The following is a 19,058-nucleotide window of genomic DNA, read 5'->3' as shown; positions in this document are numbered from 1 at the left end:
AGAAACACAAACATAAGACATGCATGCATGCATGCATGCCGCACCGGTGTGATATAATTATACTAGTACTCTATCCATGTGTTGCATACATGTAAAATAATTGCGTGCGACGCGAAGAATTTCTGGAACGACCCTGCTTTCAATTCAAATAGAGCCGAATACTGATGCCAGAGACAATTGCTCCGATCAGATCAATTGGTGAGTGATTCCTTCACGGAACTGTTAGGATTTGAACATGTTTAAGTCTGTAAATTTATTTTAAATTCCTCGCTGCCTCTGCCCTGTGATGAATGGACGAAGCATTGAACCACGTACAAGTGACAAAAAAAATTCTTAAAAATTAGTTGGAACATTTTTTCACCTCCAAAATCTAATTTGAAGGTCAAATTATAACATACATCATGAGAAATCAAATCAAATGTTTACTCCAAATGCAAAGTGTATATGACATACATATTTGACGGCCAAAATATTAGTATTCAATTCATAACTTTTGGTAAAACAACAAATATCTGATCTTATAATTATATGTGTGGTGGTACGTCCTTGCTGAAGCTGACATTGAATTAGCCATGTTCGAAATAATGTATTTTTTAAAAAAGAAAAATTAGAACTGTTTGTAGCAATTATTATTTATTAATATATTAATTATTTAAAATACATCAATCAAATCATTACATAAAAATTAAAATATTATATTTAATGTAAAAATTTTACTTACATTCATTAATTAATTCTTGAAATAGGTAATTTATAATTGAGTGTGTCTCATGTGAGACCGTGTCACGGATCTTAATCTGTGAGACGGGTCAACCCTACATATATTCACAATAAAAAGTAATACTCTTAACATAAAAAATAATATTTTTTTTCATGGATGACCCAAATAAGAGATCCGTCTCACACATACTATCCGTGAGACCGTCTCAAACAAGTTTTTGTCTTTATAATTTTATTTCAAATTTAATCAATATATTGAGGAAGGCAAAAACTTGTGTAAGAGGGTCACGCGGGTAATATTTTGTCTGATGAATCTTTTATTTGGGTCATCTATGAAAAAATGTTACTTTTTATGCTAAGGGTATTATTTTTTATTGTGAATATTGATAGAGTTGACATATCTCACAGATAAAGATTCGTGAAAAGTCTCACAATATACGTACCCTGAATTAGCATTTTGCCTATATTTGTTCCTTTTCCGTGTATTTTTCCTCAAGTAGAACCTTCTATTATAAACAAGAAAAACTATAAAAGAACTTCCTTTGGTCTTACCGTGTCATTTTTGGGCACTGGTTTCCGCAGCTATCAATTCCTCCGACTGGACCGCTTACCGAGTCGGTTCACTGGTTCGTATGGATTTCCGATCTCTGAAATCCTGGTGCTCTATTACTTTATCTCGTGTTAATTCTCTGCAAGTGTAAATCTGAGAAATTTAATCGTGGGGACTGTTACGCTGGTGTTTTAATTGGCGGAGGTCGATCACTTCGCGATTTAGGGCTTGAGGTACTTGATTTGTTTTCAGTTGATTTCTGTTTTTTTATTTGTTTATTTACTCTTTGTTTTTAGTTCTTCAGGGGCCTAATTGTTCGAGTAATTCCTTTCTTCTTTTTTTGGTGGTTTGATTTGAGTAATTCTTTGTGAATTTGGGCTTTGATTGTTTGCATGGAGAAGATTTTCGAGGACTCCTCATGATTCGTTCGTGTTCGATTCTGATATCAGTAAAGTTAAAATTCTGAAATTAATTATAGCTTCAAGGAACGGAATGAAATGAAATTAGCTGTTGTGTTCCGCCCGGTACCGGATTTTGAAGAAATTTTATTCTTTTGTTTTTAGTTGAATGATATCAGAAATAATATAAAGTTTCATAGAAGAACGAAATCACCAGATCTGTGACATTAGATAAATTTTAAAAAGAGAGACTATTTCTTTCTGTTTTAAATTCTTTGGTTTGTTTGTTAACATGACGAGATTCTTTCCAAACGAAGCACAAGGAAAATTCAAATTACACGGTTATTCATAAATCTTTTAAACCTATCGAGTTATGCAGTTTTTTAGAATTTGCTTGTTGGCTTCGGCTTATATAGGCGTATTAATTTCTAACTAAATGAATTTTTTGAACTGTCTGAATTTTACAGAAATCAAATATTATTGTTTCTTTTATGCATTGAAATGATGAACAAATCATAACAACTTCTTCATGAAATTGTAATTTGAATTTTTTTAGCAGCCCCAGCCAGCTCAGCAAAACTAAGTTCCAAAAAATTGCTCCAGTTCTGAAATGCCAAAAGAAAGAAGGTTGAATTCTCGATCTTTTGATCGGGCTAGGGTATCTCCTTATTCTTGCAGCTTCAAGGACGCAGGTTGCAAGGATGATGGAAGCTCGTCCCCTCTGGTTGGGGATGAAAGAGAATGGGAAGAAGCCCGATGCCCCATTTGCATGGAGCATCCACACAATGCTGTCCTGTTACTATGTTCCTCCCAGGAGAAAGGTTGTCGTCCTTTCATGTGCGACACGAGCTACCGACACTCAAATTGCCTTGATCAATTTCGAAAATCATTTGCATCTTCAACAACGACAGGACAGAAGTCTGACCTCATTTGCCCCCTTTGTCGGGGATTTATCACAGGGTGGGTTGTCAAAGAGCCTGCAAGGAGGTTCATGAACTCGAAAACAAGATGCTGTTCTCTAGAAACATGCAATATCAGTGGAAATTATACCGAGCTAAGGAAGCATGCTAGACTTGAACATCCCTCTGATCGTCCATCTGAAACCATTGCAATCCGGCAATCAAACTGGACAACATTGGAGCGACAACTAGATCTCAATGATGCACTTGTACACCAGTTGGATTTTGAAGATGCCTGGGATGGGTGGCCTAGCTGGGATGAGTTGGGGGATGCTGATTTTTGGAGTGATGGAACCTTCTTTGATTTCCCTATGGAAGAAATGTCTGATTTTGACGATGACATATTTGGTAGTCTACCTCTATCTGATGCCTCTGTGTTCTCATCTCTGGAAACAGAGGGGAGCGATTCTGATTTCTCAAGAGAATATGACAGTCTCGATAGGAGATCAACGGCAGATAATTCAAGTCCAAGCTATAACGATCAAAGTCCGTCGTCGAGTTCAAGGCCAACATCAATGTATCACAGAGAAAACAACTCAACCATTTCTGAGTCCAGTCCAACATCACACAGTCAATGAGGGAATCCCTTGTTGATGTCAAGATCAACATCGAGCTATCCCATAGAAAACAATCCAACCATTTCAGCGTCCTAGGTCAAACAATGGAGGAGGAAATTCCCTCTCGATTTCAAGGTTAACAGTGAGGTATGACTGAGAAAATGATCCTATCAATTCAAGATGGAGATCAAGTTATGAAAGAGAAAATTACGCTACATATTCAAGATAAAAAAGTTATAGAGTGGGTAATGCGTCAGTAAATTCAAGAACAAGATCAAGCCGTCACAATACATCAAGTCGTCGCACAGGAGAAGGCGCCCCTCTCGCAAGACGAGCTGAATCTAAGGACTTTGCTGCACTTTCAACCTTGAAGAACTTATCTAAAACTGTACCAAAACTGCATATTTTGTTGTTTCTGGGTGATGGGGTATGAGTTCAAGATGTCTTTCGATTGGACACTTGTGTAGCTTTTGATTTGGTTTATTGATATCGTATTCCATTTGGCATTCCGGTAGTCCATTGACATCTATTTATTTAATAATCTGCTTGGTATTATTTATTTTATTGAAGAAATTGCTGAGTGTTTATCTATACTAGTTCACCGACGTACGTGTTGCGTGTTTAGGACAATATTTTTTACAATTCATTTGGTTTATATTTAAATGGAGATAAAAAAGTAATTATAAGAAATAATGAGAGATTACACTGCAATTTTGATATATGATTAAAAAATAAATAGAAAAAATAGAAAAAAAACCTAAATAGGAATTGAATCTACAAAGTTTAGGTAACAAAGATTATATCTGTTGAGCTACATGTGACTTGCATTAAATTTTTAATATTTTATAAATATATATAAGTATTAAAACAGATCATTACACTAAAAGTTAGTTATTTTAAGTATCTCATATATATATATATATATATATATATATATATATATATATATATATATATACACGAAAATGATATGCTGCTCACCCCTTGGTGAGCGTTCCGTGGGCGACAGCTGAGCTGTCGCCCACATGTGCATTTTCTTTTTTTAAAAAATAAAAATAAAACAACATTTAGCGACGGTTTTTAATAATCCGTCGCTATTAGCGACGGATTCTTAAAAACCGTCGCTAAACAAAATCGATTCCCACCAGAAACACAACACAGAAAAGTGAGGTTCAACTGAAAGGTAGATCGAGATAAAAGTGAGCGAGAGTTGATCGAGATTAGCATCTTGTCATATAATATATAAATATTATGTAAATATAATGGTAGATCAAAAAATTATTTATATAAAAAATTAATATTCAAATTCAACTTTTATTTTTTAACGTAAACATTGAAAACAGAATGATATACAGAAAAAATAAAAATTATAAAACCCAAAATAGATCTTGTTGAGAAGTAGAATTTAAAATATATTGCTAATATTACATTTATGTTCTTTATATTTTGTCTATAACATAATAGAAAGTATTTAAATCTACATATTAAAATTATAAAAGTTATTTTTCTATGGGGTTAAGGTATTATTAAACGCAAATTTTTTTGTGAGACCTTTCAAGATATCGATTTGTGAAACAGATCTTTTATTTGAGTCATATATGAAAAAATATTATTTGTTATGTCAAAAATATTATTTTTATGAGACATCTCAAAAGATATCTACTCATTTAATGTTAAAGATAAACGTATTCCGAAATTATTTTTTTAGTACTATTACAATTACTTGGGATGTGAATGAGGATTATTTTTTAGCAGTGTGAGAATAAGAACCACGTCTGTCCCTCATGGGGAAAAGGTTTATGCGTATTCTGACATTTTGTAACAAAAATTATTTATCAACTAATTCAAATTAAACAAAACTGCTTTGAAATACCTTTAATTCTATGCACAAATTATCAAATTCGTTAACATGCATAGTTTCTAAACTTTCCTTTTAATCAGGACACTTATCAATCATATGAAACATAATCCATCTTGAAGATAAATATAACATAATCATCCGCAACTTCAATTATCATACAACTCTAATGCACGAGATCAACTTCAATTATCGTAATACTTTAAATGCAAGAGATGCAAAAATATTGAATTTTGTCAGCAATCGATGCCTTAATATAGGATCACGTTGAGTATCAATACATAAAATATGCAATAATTTTAGCTGGACAGCTAAAAAAAAAAAGTCGTCAATATAACTCCCGCCAATGTGATATCAACCAATTTGCCACGGCATATTGATATTGAGAAAACTGAAGGGAAGAAGAGCAAATAATGTTCATCTTGTCACACAAAACCACATCTTCGGCCTGTTAAATGATTGAAAGGTTGTAAATCATTCTACAACTTCGGAAGTTCGATGAGTCCACACACATATCAATTCTACCAGGTACAATGGTGTCGCGCGGTAAAATCTTTAAACGAAACAAAGCTGATACTCATTGTGGCTGCCATTCTTATCAAGTTTCATCAGGTTCAAGCTATGTACGAGTCTCAATAACATCTCGTATAAAGGATTTCGAATATTCATCGACAATAATCCCTGTGAAAATGAAGTGGGTTGATTACAGATCAAGCTGTCCGCGTATGTGCTCCACCTTAAAATGTAACATGAATTTACAATTCTGGTTTCGGTTTCAGATTCAATTCTTTTCTAATTTCTACAAACCAAAAACGAAATGTCGAACAGAAACATAATAGGGTCTAGCTGCTGGCATTTATAGCCCCAGAGACCTGTATACTTTCTAAGGTCGGATCACCTATAGCCCCACCATGAAATATTAAGTTTAAAACAAGGAATTGAACAAAAGTTTCTTACCATCACGGGAAATTGATATCACAGGGATGACCGCTATCTTTTGTTGCTTGTGGAGCATAAATATCGAAGCATATACTCGTTTGAGGAACAGGTATCAGCCAGATCTTTATGCAACCGAATAACTGAATTTTGCAAGGTTCTAAGAGCAGGTCGCAGGTTAGTGAAATTCTGCTGAATTACGGTGCCATGGAATTTGCACAGTTCCTAAAAAAAGCCAAAAATACAGTCACCATTTGTTCTGCAATTCAAATTGCTGTTTCTTCATTTGCAAAATAAATATACGATTAATGAGAGCTTTTATATAACCTGGCACCATCTAAGAATGAACTCCAAATGTGGACAATTTTCCAGAAGATCTGCTAGTGCTTCCACTAATCTCTGCAAATATTTTAGAGGGACTGACGAGGCGACATCTGATATATCTGTTGGGGCGACCGTGAGAATACACTTCTTTATTAGGGTATCTTCATTCATTCGCAGACTGAGAAATAATGCTCTTTTCGGCTGATCATCTTTCAGTGCATCCTCAACTGCCTACTCAACAAGACAACACAGGGATCGGAAAAGTCTGTTATGGGAGTATTTCAAAGGACTGACGTGAATTTCAAAGGATTTTCAGTACAATATAAAGAAATGGGACTGGATTAGAGTGCAAACTAAATGGGTCGTGAGCTTTTAATGCCACTAGGAATACTATCTGATTCATATCATAAGCCATCAAATTAAAACAGAAAACAAACGTGTTCAAGTATAATTCGATGTTCAAACAACATTTCTTGATAGAGAGCTCGATGATTAAATTTTGAACAAATCATGATTTAATTCAAACTCTAAATCGATCTCAAATCGTCCATTTTTTCAAATCTTGAGATTGAGCTTGAATATGAAACTAACCTCAGGAGTGACATCCATGTCAAGATCCGTGGGGTCAAATATGAAGGTATCGTCCATAGAATACAGCAATACTCCTTCAGTTGTTGCTGCTGCCCAACTCCGGCCAGTTGGTGCAATTCTCAAGCATTTTGTTCGAATAACAGGCCTTCCACGATTTGGCATTGAACCAGGTAAATCATACGCCAATTTATATCGTGATTGCTTTTCCACGCCTTCCTCCATGTCACTATCATCATCATCAATCAAATCCAGTGGGCCAGCTTCGCTCATGTTTTTAGAATTTAAGAAATCAAGAACCCCATCTAGTGATAAATTGTGTGTGATTTGGAACCTCCGCAGCAGGACCTGATACATTTACAAGAATTAAATGTAATAATAGATAGCATGTATATTACAGAGAGTGTGGTAACTCATGTCATTTTGTTACAAAAATAATTCACCACAATCATGTTACTGAAAAAACATAAAGAAAATTGCAGCGTGATAAACTATTATCCTACAAAAGCTCCTGTAAAGCACGTGGCTTGAATTCAAACTAACCTGGTCAGCTACATCGTACATACAAATGTATTTACTATTTCCCCCAGCCAATATGTAGCTACCATCAGAGGAATAACACAAAGTTGTGAAGCACTTTCCAGCAGTCGAGTTTGCAGCTGACCTCCGATCAGTCATAAGACGCCCACCAGCAATGTCCCTACGCCCTTCAATTGTGAACATTTCCAGGCCTTGTAAAGGATCCCAAAAATGAATTTGACCATCTAGCGTGCTACAAGCCATCTGTTTACCATCAGGACGGTAAACAACTGTTAGGACATCATGCGTATGATCAAACTTTTCAATTCCACCTTTTCCTTCGAAAATGTCCCACAGGCGGACGGTTTTATCCCACGAAGAGGAAGCCAAAATAGCCTGCAGGGTAACCAGGAAACTCTGAACAGGGACCAATTACCAACAATCCATCGATCTAAGCTCCAAATAAAAAACACAGTCAAAGAACATTATCTATTCACAGCTGAAATTTAAGATAAATGATGAGTTCAATGAATCACGAGAGGATGAAAAGTGGTAGGTTAGAAAAATTGTTTCCCATAAAGAACTTTACCTGAGCAGGAGAAAACGTTAATCCATGAACAGGACCCTCATGGCCACTTAGAACATCCAGTAGTCGTGCATCCTTCATGGACCAAACAAATATCTACAAGTATTTGCCCAATACAATTTTATCAGTAAAATTATAAAGTCATATGTTTCATATCATTTAACATATCAAGTCTAAAAATAGCAGTTATCAAGACCTCAAATGAATCCAGAGTTCCAGCACAGATGATGTCACCACTCTGATCTGATGTTAAAGAAACAAATTGCTTAGGCGTAGGGGTCACGAATATTTTAAAGTTGCGATAGCGGAACAAATCATATGCACGAATAGTCCCATCCAGAGATGCACTCAGGAGGCAATTCTTGCTAGCCATGAAATGCAGCGCTGTAACAGCATTCTTATGTTCAGAAAATGTGACGAAACAGAAGCCTGTTGAAACAGTCCACACCTGTACCAACAATATTTAAATTTCTCGTTTATGTTGTTGAAATACCAGAAAACAAAAATAGGCAAGACAATAATTCTATATATATATATATATATATATATATATATAGAGAGAGAGAGAGAGAGAGAGTAATGCCTTTGTCCTTAGGACAAGTTTGATCTTTATAAAAATAAATAGATACAAGGACACACTGGAGCAGAATCGCAAAAATTTATTGGAATTCGGATCCAAGCCTCATCAGAACTGCTCAGTTAGCAGTAGTAATTTGTACTCACAACAAAAAAATATATGAATAATTAGAGTCAACTGGCTGTGTTGCTAACAAAATGAAAAATTGACGATATAGTGGATCTCGAGCACAGAGGAACAAATGGAAAAAACTAATGTGGTCATAAATTGAGCGTTGAACTTGCCTTGATTTTGTTATCATCTGCTCCTGTAGCCAATAGCTGCGAATCTGATGAATAAGCAAGGCAATTGACATCGAAATAGTGCCCTTGTTGCTTCAGTATATAGCTCTCTGATTTCCACTCCCACACAAGCAGCTGACCAAGCTTGGCGCACCCGAATGTTAACCAGTTTCCCAGGCCGTTGAATGTAGCTGTAGTGATCTTCTCTCTTGAAATAGATAGCAAGTGAATGCACACAAAATCGGGCATCTGATATAGAGCAAAGACCCCATTAGAAAGCCCTACAACAAGCATATCAAGCCCCCGATGATAATCGCACGATGTTAACTTCGCAGGAGCTTGCATTAAATAATCCTTTTTCATCAGTTCCCATTTTATTTTATGCAATAAAACCCCATCCCCTCCATCAAACTCATCTTTTCCATCAGATTCTTTCCTTTTCTTCAAAATTGTCTCGTCCCCACTCGCCAAATCCTGCTCATAAATCTGCTTTGGTGTTCCTGGAGAATCCAGTTCTGCTTCACTAAACCCCCATCTAAAAACCGCTCCTTCCCGTGATAAACTATAAACACTAGCTACTCCATTCGTTTTCTTATCCACCCCAAAGAAAGCACCCACAATCATATCCCTATGACCCAACAACAAAAACGGCTTCTTAGAGTCACTCTTCTTCACCTTTCTCAAACAAAAAAGTCTCAAAGTCAAATCCTTGGACCCTACAATGACGTAATCCGAGTGAGGACTCCAATCCAGACACGTAATTTTATCATTACAATCGGCAAATGTTCGAATCAACTCAAATGGGAAAAATTCCTTCTTAAAACCAGGAGACCGCCATATCTGGAGTAGCTTCCCCGCAGACACAGCTATGAATCGCCCGTCAGGGCTGAATTTCACGACGGAGATTCGGTGTTTGAAAGATATTCGGTGAAGGACGACCCGGCGTTGAACGTTTATAAAGAGGCAGCGGTTGTTCTCGTCAACGGTGAAGACGAACACACCATCCGATGAGGCGGCGATGTGGCGTAGGTTGGTGGAGGCCTGACATGGAAGGGTTATGGTCTCGGATTTTAAGAGGTCTGTGACGGAGATTCGGTTGCCGACCGGTGAGATGAGCAAGGTGTTGTTCACAACGACGACGTTTCCACCGCGGTATGGAGCGCCAACCAGGTTTTGGAATCTATAATTCATGTCTAACTGATCCCACGAAGCTGACCAGGGAGGGTTTATACTTGCTTAAACCCTAATCAAGAAAGCGTGTCTTTTAATAAATGCGATCTCTAATCAATTCATATTCGAATAAAATTGAGTTTTCAAAGTTCAATTCAAGTAATTTGAATCCAAATGCAGTAGCTATCTTATCAAACATACGAAATTAATTTATTTTTATTACACCATCAACTCCAACACTAAAATATTGAGTAGAGTAGGTCTCTTGTGATTATGTTCGTCTCCATGATCATCAGGAGGTCCGCCGGGGCCAACCACTTCCAACTGTCAATAAAGAAATCAGAAAGATTTAAAGAAACAGATTATGTGGATTAATCATAAAATGAGTCATCCACTCAACATCAGAGGCAGATACATTTGATAATGATTCATCCATCATTCGAGAATTAGGAGGGTGCTGGAGAGGTAGCTATCGGAAACAAGAAAATAAAACAACGGAAAACCCAAACATAAAGGAGGAGAAGCCTAGAAAGAAGTGGAAGAAGGTGTACTTTGATACTCTTGTCTCACATCTGGAAAAATTAAAGATTTAAAATGAGTTTATAAAGGGTTATAATGGACTTCTATAGCAACTTGAGTTAATCATTTTCGTAAAGCGTGACGAATATGAAGTAGTTGCTATAGGGGTCCATTGTGCAGTCACGCAGGCACGGGCCCGGGCTCGTGGCGTGACATGTACGGTGAAGAACAATTTTTGCAAAAATAAACACTTTTTTTTATACATAAACAATTATGGTTTTCATTCTTTCATCATCTCAATTCATCTTTTATTAAGCCCAACACAACACAAGGCGCCGACGTATTAAGAAAATCATATTTTAAGGTCCTAAAAAAATACTAGAATCATGCGATATTAGAGAAAGCCTGATTAACTTCCAAAAGATTTTAATTGTCAACACTGCCAGAGGATCAGTATGCTTTAAAAACTGATAAGAGTAACTTCATTTAATACAATAGAAAACCCATCTCAGGACAAACCAAGTACTCTCTGTGACTATTCTTCATTACAGTTAACAATATCGTCAAAGATACTACCTGACATTACCAAAGGAAAAACACATGCATTTAGAAGTAGAGAAATAATTCATGTAGTTTTCAATTAAATTTACAAGGTATCCCACTACAGTTACACAGTCAACTAATCTTTATGCACATTAACACTTTATCGCCTTTGAAAAAGGTAAGTTCCTATAAAAGTGTCCACACCTCATGCAAGTGAATTTCCACAAGATATGTTAAAAAACAATAGAGGACCCTACACTACACATGGAAGAACTGAAAGAAGAATGACTAATAGATTTCTCAAGAACCACGACCACGGGTATACCTTTCAATCGATACAAAGGTTGGTAGTTGACCATGTTCACTATGTAACATTTATGTATTAGTTATCAAATTTAAAACGTTATCTTTACTTACAACAAAGTATTGTGAGCATACTGGGCATTCGTGTGGCTTCCCCTTCTCTAACCAGAACCAAACAACGTCGTGTTCATGCTCTGTTGAATTTTGGAGTGGAGAACAAATGTTCAAAATAAAGTCTAAACTAAATGGACAAGAAAGTAAAATGGTTTCACATGCATATGACAGCAGATAAAAACTTACAGCCTTCAACTCCAGGGCATCCCACAATTCTTTTGTCATAATAAGACTTGACCACAGCAGGTTCTTCCTGCAGGAAAATAATGACAAATTGCTATCGGAAGATGCTGATGCTGATGCAGATGTAGAGACCGCCATTACATGCAAAATTTAACTGTATAACATCTCCTATTGAAAAAAAATGGAGTAGATATAGTTGATTGAACTGCAACAACGGTCAAGTCATATCATACGTAAACTTTTAATTGATTCATATGATGAAAAACACTTCTGCCCCTAGTTCCTTTCTTTCACTAAATGATATAACAAGAGGTCCTCTCCACTTTAATACATAGATTACTGAGCATTGATTCATGTTCCCCTAACTCAGGTTCCTCTCTCATTTATTCCAGATCTAAAAACCGTGGCTATCACATTAATCATGATCCATGCAGAAAATATTCATTGAAATTATTGTGAATGGCTCAACATTCAGAAAGGACAAACTCACAAAAGTAATGACTCAAAATCTGAAGGCCTACAACATGTCCAGATTTGAGTACAATGAAACTTTCTCTCCCCTCTTGCTCTATCTCTCACTCTACATGAAAAAAAGAAAACATGCATTAATTTACCTGGCTTCGATCATACACATCACATGTGAAATCAATCAAAAATTGATTTAGGAAGGAGAAATATATTTGAGCTTCTCAAGAAAAGTATCACCAAATCCCGAAGGCTTGGCAATGACTTACTTAAGACTTAGCAAAGAAACGTACTATCTTTCATTCTCTCTGTCTCCCTATTGCTCTCTGCTGGGTATCAATGGAGAGGATGAGATGTCTTCGCAGTAAGAACCAATAGATTAATAATTTACAGGAAGGCACATCATGCTCATTCAGATATCTTATCTAGGATGAACAGTATTCACGGCAATATCTACGAGATCGAAAAGTACATAATGAACATCATGCTCAAACAGACACCTGGTATGGCTTTTAAGTGGCAGCTCGTTTACATTAGACTGCCAGTAACTTAAGTTACGTAGAGATAGCTTCTTAGTATGGATCTCAAGAATGTTAAATTAAATACAAATCCTTAGGAATTTCATCACATGAAGGGACGACCATGTTTCAATCACAAAACTAACAAATAATGCACTCCATCTGTTAGCAAAATGAAGTTAAGGGTGTGGTGTCAAAAAGAACACTTGTACAGCATATTATATATTCTTTACCATTGTATTTATCCCTACCCCATAACTACGCAAGCATCAATTTTTATTTAATTTATAGCAATCATATCATACATTTCACCACACACTTTTGAAGCTTGTCACTGACAACAAAGACTCTGAGTAATTACATTATAATCAATAGCTCAGGGTACATACTGTCTCAGACTATTTATCAACACATAATAGCAAGATAATTTATACTGACCTTTGTTCCAAATGGACCAGAAGGGTAGTTAATTTCAAGAACGTCCTTTCCCTAATCAAATAAATGCGATAAAAACAACCACATATTGGTCAAACCACACAAAATAGACTTAAATAATAACGAAACACCAAGAAATAAGCCGAATTCAACAAAATACTCACGGTAAGCGCAGCTTGGAGCTCTTCACGCTCATGACCAGTAGCAATCGGCATTAAATCGTCGACTATTATCGTCGCACCTGCACCAATTTTAAGCACATTCTGTTAGAGTAGATGCCAGTCAACGGTTGGCTAAATAATTTATCGACTAACTTGTAATAAACCGTCTTTATTTTAATATAATTTACATTTCATGGTTTTGTATTACTTTATCTGTTTACCTATGCAAACGACATAGATAAAAGTCTCGATTATACATTAATACAAATAAATTGTACATCGATCTTAAAACTCATTTATAAACACTGTATATTCTAAATTTGTTCTTAGTCGATTCAACCGCCTAAAAACAAGGATAAAGGCCACTTGAGCTTGAGACTAGCATCCGTGATGTTGTGTACCGTGTTTCATGGTAAGGACATAGAGATATCCAATCATGCAGATAGGTAATCATATGATGATTGTACCGAATAACCCTCTATCGGACTTTTCAAGTGGTTATCATTCATCGAGAGGAAAAGTCCGTGTTTCTGATTGTACATCATTAGTCCTTATAACTTGGAACAACACTGATGCTCTACATACTAAAATTGTGTTTTGACTCGTTTACCAACTCCGCGAGGGTCACAAGGTGGCGAGGTTGGGTGCAATTGTGACATGTGTAGGAGCCACTGAATTGTAGCTGGGAATTCACCGCTCACCTAAGGGTGTGGATATCCTATATGATCTAACGAAACAGTAGAAATAGTAGTGTATGAAATATCTGGCCAGAGTGTAAGATATGCATTAGGGACAAGGAAACTCTAGTAGTGCAGGCGATGATACTATGAATATTTCATGAATGTATCATATAGATATCGAATCTAACATGCAACCCTCGATGAACCAATGGTTGCAAATTCGATCGGGATACATGAGATGAAGGAACCGTATTGTACTTTAATCATAACCGATTGGTTCTTACAGGCACTATCACTGATACCTAGGGAATCATAGAGCAATGCTACTAGGCGCTCTTATCATGATTCGATGGAAGGACAAGAGTTGTGAATCTATAGCTAGTTATATCCCTGAACCATTGAGGGTCACACAAACACTGGATCATTTGTTTTCGTGAGAAATTAAATTCAAGGAATTGAATCTATATTTACGAAATAGTAAATTCAAGGAGCTGAATTTATGATAATTAAAATTTAGAAAGAATAAATTAAAGAGTTGAATTTATAAAAATTGAAAATTTAATATTAAACTCAAAGGTTGAGTTTATAAAGATTAATTAAATGTAATAGGAGAATGAATAATGAACTTGTACAAGTATAACTCCAACATGCTAATTAATTAAAGTTTTTAATGAACGTTAATACATTAAATAATTAAACTAGTTGGACTAGTCAAAATTAATTAGTCAGATCATTAATGTTAATTAAGGAACCTAAACTTATAATTAAGGAAATTAGATAAAGGGTTCAAGATATAGTAAGGAGACCACTAGCCCGAGCCTCACTACTCCATATTTTCGAAACTACACTCTCATCTCCTCTCCAAATATTTCGGCCACCTCAAAGAAAAAATAAAGGGTTTCAGCCGTCAAATAATTTTTGATCTCAAAACGATTTTTCTTCTAAATTTTCTAGTGCAATTTAGAAGAGGAACAAATGCTCTAGTCGTGAACTCGATTGGAGATTCAAGATTTCAAGAAGAACGTTCATAGGGAATACTACAAGAACCATCTCTTGTAACCCCGTAATAGTTGGTGTCAAATGATTCATTATAATTATTAACATCCTATAAATGTTTAATTTGTCTAAAGCATGCGATTGTCTAATGACAATATTTGAATATCAAATAAAAATTTTAAAACTTTTGGAGTATTTTAGACACGAAAAAGCAATTTTCCAATGCATTCAGCAAACAAAAAGAAACAGAACGCCCACGCATCAACATCTCATTATGTTTTAAGCATCACACATGAATTTAAGAATCGTGATGAAAAGAACAGAAATAATATGGTTTAGAGACACACCAGAAGCAGTACTGAAATGGCGCGATACGAAGACGGCAGAACGGCGGATATTCGTCGGAACTGTAGAAGAAGCAACGACGAATCGGACGGGTTTCGGATTAGATCGGACCAGGGCAATAGTTCGGAGGTGATGTGTGAGCCTTCTCCACATATTAATTCAACAATGATCCAATTAGAGCCTCGATGTGATCGCAGCTCGTCTCTTTCCCTTCTTCAGCGAGAAAACACTGACAAATTGGAAAGTGCTGAAAAATGAGAAAAACAGGGAAGAAATTTTGCTTTAACTAGTGTTATTTTAACGGGAACTAGTAGATAACTTTGCGAAAAATCCTAAACTTCATGCATTATCAACTTTGTACATTCCTATACAAATATTAAATATTATTGTTAGATAAGAGAAAAAATCGAATTTATCGACCCTTAATCAAAAGTAATTTATTCATGTCCACATTTAGAACGTGATAGTTGTGGGGGCCCGGACGCTAATCACGTTCTAAATCATAATTACGACTAATTAATCAAGTATAATGAACAGGGTCTAAATTTTTTTCTTAAATTATACAGCGGAAACGTAATGTAATTAAATTAAAATTACATATTAAACATAACATACAATTATTGTATAATTTACAATAATCCGACTAGGTTCAACTACAAGTCATTGCTGAATCCTAAGTTGTTTCAAAGCCCGGATCTCCACGCTATCTAGTCCAGCCTCGTTCTCTTCTTGACCCTTCATGTCCCACCTGTTGTCATGCACACATACAAACAAGACAACAGCCGGATAACTCCGGTGAGATATAAATATCCCAGTATAAATCATGTATACATGCCATCATATAAACAATATAAAAGCATATAACAGAAAATCCTATCATATATCAAAATCATGATATAAATCCATCACAAGAATAAATCATATTCTATACCTGTACCCTAATCCGGAACATAATTCAATATCCAGAACAAATTCTATTCTAAGCATGTACCAATATCAGGAACATACTCAATATCAAGAATAACTCCTATTCTAAACATGTACCAATATCAGGAACAACAAGGAACATGAACCATATTCAGGAACATAATCAACATCAATAAATATAAATCAATATAATTGTCACTCAAACGCGTGACTCCACGTTTTGGACTAGACTCAATCCTAGCCTAGGGATCCCGGTTTCCAGACATTGGCATTCCATATCGACCAACTAATAGAAAAGACTCAAATTCTATCCACGTCGATCTAGTATCGATCACCAGTAATAGAAGAAGCTCTGTTTCTATCCACATCAGTATAGTCTCGATCACCAGTAATAGAAGAAACTCCAATTCTATCCACATCGATATAACATCGATCAACAGTAATAGAAGAAGTTATAATTCTATCCACATCGATACAATACTGATCACCAGTAATAGAATGAGCTATAATTCTATCCACATCGATAGCCAATTATCTAGTGACAGACTATGGCACTTCCGCCAATACAATATCTTATGACATCGTGCAATGTGCCCGTGTACTCCTACCACTATCAGGCACTTCTGTCACAAGATTACTCGTCTAACACCTGTTATCTATAATTCAAGAGAACAAGTATATCAATCAACTCAATGCAAATATCAATGCAATAAGTAAAGTATGTGATTTAGGGAAACTCGAGTCCAACCTCACTCGAGTTATGCAATCCCAACTCAACATTAATTTATACCTTTATCTTCTCGCTCAGAAGAAGAAGAAGAAGAAGTCCCGACTCTGTCTCGGTCCATTCCCAATCTGGTAATAACAATACCGAACAGATATAATATCAATAACAACTCAATTTAATATCTGTTCTGATTAATATTCAAATCGAAATATATGCTGATCGATATCCAATCAAGATACACTCTAATCCATATCGACCATATCACTATAAAATCGAAATCACTACCAAATCTGTTCAATATCAATCAACTGATGTTTCGACGGTATAACAATATAGTCTCGATAACCCCGTCAGTCCAACAATAACAGATATAATACCAGAACTCATAACCAATATCGATACTAGTCATAATCTCAATAACCATACATATCTAATATGAATTCTCCGTCAAATCGACTCCAAAAATCATAACAATTACATGATCAGTTCGTTTCTCAATCTGACTTCGATTCTATGATGTCTAACATGACCAGAACATCATATACGAATCCTATTCAATTTTTACAATATCATAATTTCAAAGCATGTCAAAACGTAGTAAAACTTACGTCCAGTCGTAGCCTACGTTGCTAGGAACTCGATACCGAAGTCGGATTCAAAATCAGACGGACGGATTGAAATATAAAGGCGTAAAGATTTTTAACAAAGTTTCTCCAACCTTTCTAATATTCTGAAGGATTATACGGTTATACATATATATATATATACACCCGCATGCATCCAGCAACGTGGCTCGCATCCTTCGTTGGCACGTCTCGCGCATATGCGCGACATCTATCGGCGCCTATGCGCGAGACACTAAGTCTCGGCGCGTGACTGGCACCTCGCCTCGCGCATATGCGCGCCCCTGATCGGCGCATATGCGCGAGTAATTCTTCACAACTCTCGGGTTGTGTCGCGCATCTGCGCGAATCCAAGTCGCGCATGTGCGCCAACCTTTCCGGATTGCTCGCGCATGTGCGCGCATAAAGTCGCGCATGTGCGCCGATGCTACCGTCTTGCATCATGGCTACTGTCTTACTCGCGCATATGCGCGCCTACTCTTCGCGCATGCCGAAGGTCTCGCGCATATGTGCGAGAGCCGAATGCGCGAGACCTTCGGCTCTCGCACATACATTATCACATGTATTCTTATTCCGTGTCCCGATTAATCCTCTCATAATCATATCAAATTATAATTCAATAATTACAGATTATTAGGATTAAATTTCCGGGCATTACATTTCTCCCCCCCTAAGATACGATTTCGTCCTCGAAATCACAAGCAATTCACTCGTGTAATACAGATAATCATATCATATATCAAATCAGATATAAGAAGGAGACATACCGCAACAACAATAATCTCATGTCAACGAAATAACTCGTGATAAAACTAATTCCAGAACAATGGCTATACAACATCCGTATCTGCCCATCAACAACACATAACAATCAATATCCCGGTCAGAGATATACTCAATATTCGGTTTCAATTACCAACAGTCAGCGTCCGACGTTAGCATATTTAGTTTATTTATGTCAAATTTTGAGCTATTCTCATTTTCTTATGAATCAGTTTCCTTTTCTTTATCAAATCCAATCTCAGGCATCACCGCAATATCATTCCCATACGAAGGAAATCCGCAGTTCTCGTTGTACAATACATCGACTAAAGCTATTTCGATATTCATCTGATAGCTATTATTGTACAATAATTCAAAAGTGACAATGAATCATGTCAACTGGTGCTATAATCCAGCACTACATTTCCTGGATATCCTCCAGTATCAAGATAGTTCACTCCGGCTATCCATCAATCTATAAATCATAGATGAAAAATCATGTTATACACTCAGCCAAAAGTATAAAATCAAACGAAAATCACAGTCTGATAAAATCAACTTTGGCATTTAATACCATCTGACTCCTTTTCTGACATATCTCTCAGTCGTCTGGTCATATTTGTAAGTCATCCGGTACAATATAACCTATGCAGATTTGAACAATCGTTCAATCATAGCCACTATATTGACAAGATTGTAGTAGTGTTATCACACAATCCATAGAAATACTCCCA

At 36.1% G+C, this 19,058-nt stretch overlaps 3 protein-coding genes across 6 annotated transcripts; 1 reads left to right on the top strand and 2 right to left on the bottom strand.

The window, feature by feature from the left end:
- Positions 1-1,225: 1,225 nt before the first annotated feature.
- On the top strand, positions 1,226-3,698 carry LOC140805297 (uncharacterized). Of its 2 annotated transcripts, none has more exons than XM_073161559.1 (2): positions 1,226-1,503; positions 2,228-3,698. In XM_073161559.1, the coding sequence occupies exon 2, from the start codon at positions 2,279-2,281 to the stop codon at positions 3,203-3,205; it is 927 nt and encodes a 308-aa protein (XP_073017660.1). In that variant the 5' UTR covers positions 1,226-1,503; positions 2,228-2,278; the 3' UTR covers positions 3,206-3,698. The 2 variants fall into 2 exon arrangements, with proteins under 2 accessions (XP_073017660.1, XP_073017659.1); XM_073161558.1 differs by having other exon boundaries at positions 1,227-1,503; positions 2,225-3,698.
- A 1,473-nt stretch (positions 3,699-5,171) lies between these two features.
- Positions 5,172-10,114, bottom strand: LOC140805296 (periodic tryptophan protein 2). Of its 3 annotated transcripts, none has more exons than XM_073161557.1 (8): positions 8,857-10,114; positions 8,192-8,443; positions 7,999-8,091; positions 7,434-7,805; positions 6,894-7,238; positions 6,306-6,533; positions 6,000-6,203; positions 5,172-5,490 (listed from the first exon to the last, which is right to left on the bottom strand). In XM_073161557.1, the coding sequence occupies exons 1-7, from the start codon at positions 10,042-10,044 to the stop codon at positions 6,033-6,035; spliced, it is 2,649 nt and encodes an 882-aa protein (XP_073017658.1). In that variant the 5' UTR covers positions 10,045-10,114; the 3' UTR covers positions 5,172-5,490; positions 6,000-6,032. The 3 variants fall into 3 exon arrangements, with proteins under 3 accessions (XP_073017658.1, XP_073017656.1, XP_073017657.1); XM_073161555.1 differs by lacking the exon at positions 5,172-5,490 and adding an exon at positions 5,589-5,723; XM_073161556.1 differs by lacking the exon at positions 5,172-5,490 and adding an exon at positions 5,763-5,778.
- Positions 10,115-10,242: 128 nt separating this feature from the next.
- Positions 10,243-15,427, bottom strand: LOC140805571 (uncharacterized). Its single transcript, XM_073161835.1, has 5 exons — positions 15,288-15,427; positions 13,268-13,344; positions 13,107-13,157; positions 11,503-11,755; positions 10,243-10,347 (listed from the first exon to the last, which is right to left on the bottom strand). The coding sequence occupies exons 2-5, from the start codon at positions 13,297-13,299 to the stop codon at positions 10,243-10,245; spliced, it is 441 nt and encodes a 146-aa protein (XP_073017936.1). The 5' UTR covers positions 13,300-13,344; positions 15,288-15,427.
- Between the last annotated feature and the right edge of the window lie 3,631 nt (positions 15,428-19,058).

Source organism: Primulina eburnea, chromosome 11 (genome assembly GCF_022965805.1).
Source record: "Primulina eburnea isolate SZY01 chromosome 11, ASM2296580v1, whole genome shotgun sequence".
Lineage (NCBI taxonomy): Eukaryota > Viridiplantae > Streptophyta > Magnoliopsida > Lamiales > Gesneriaceae > Primulina > Primulina eburnea.
The sequence above is the reverse complement of the archived record's forward strand: the minus strand, read 5'-3'. Positions and strand labels throughout refer to the sequence as shown.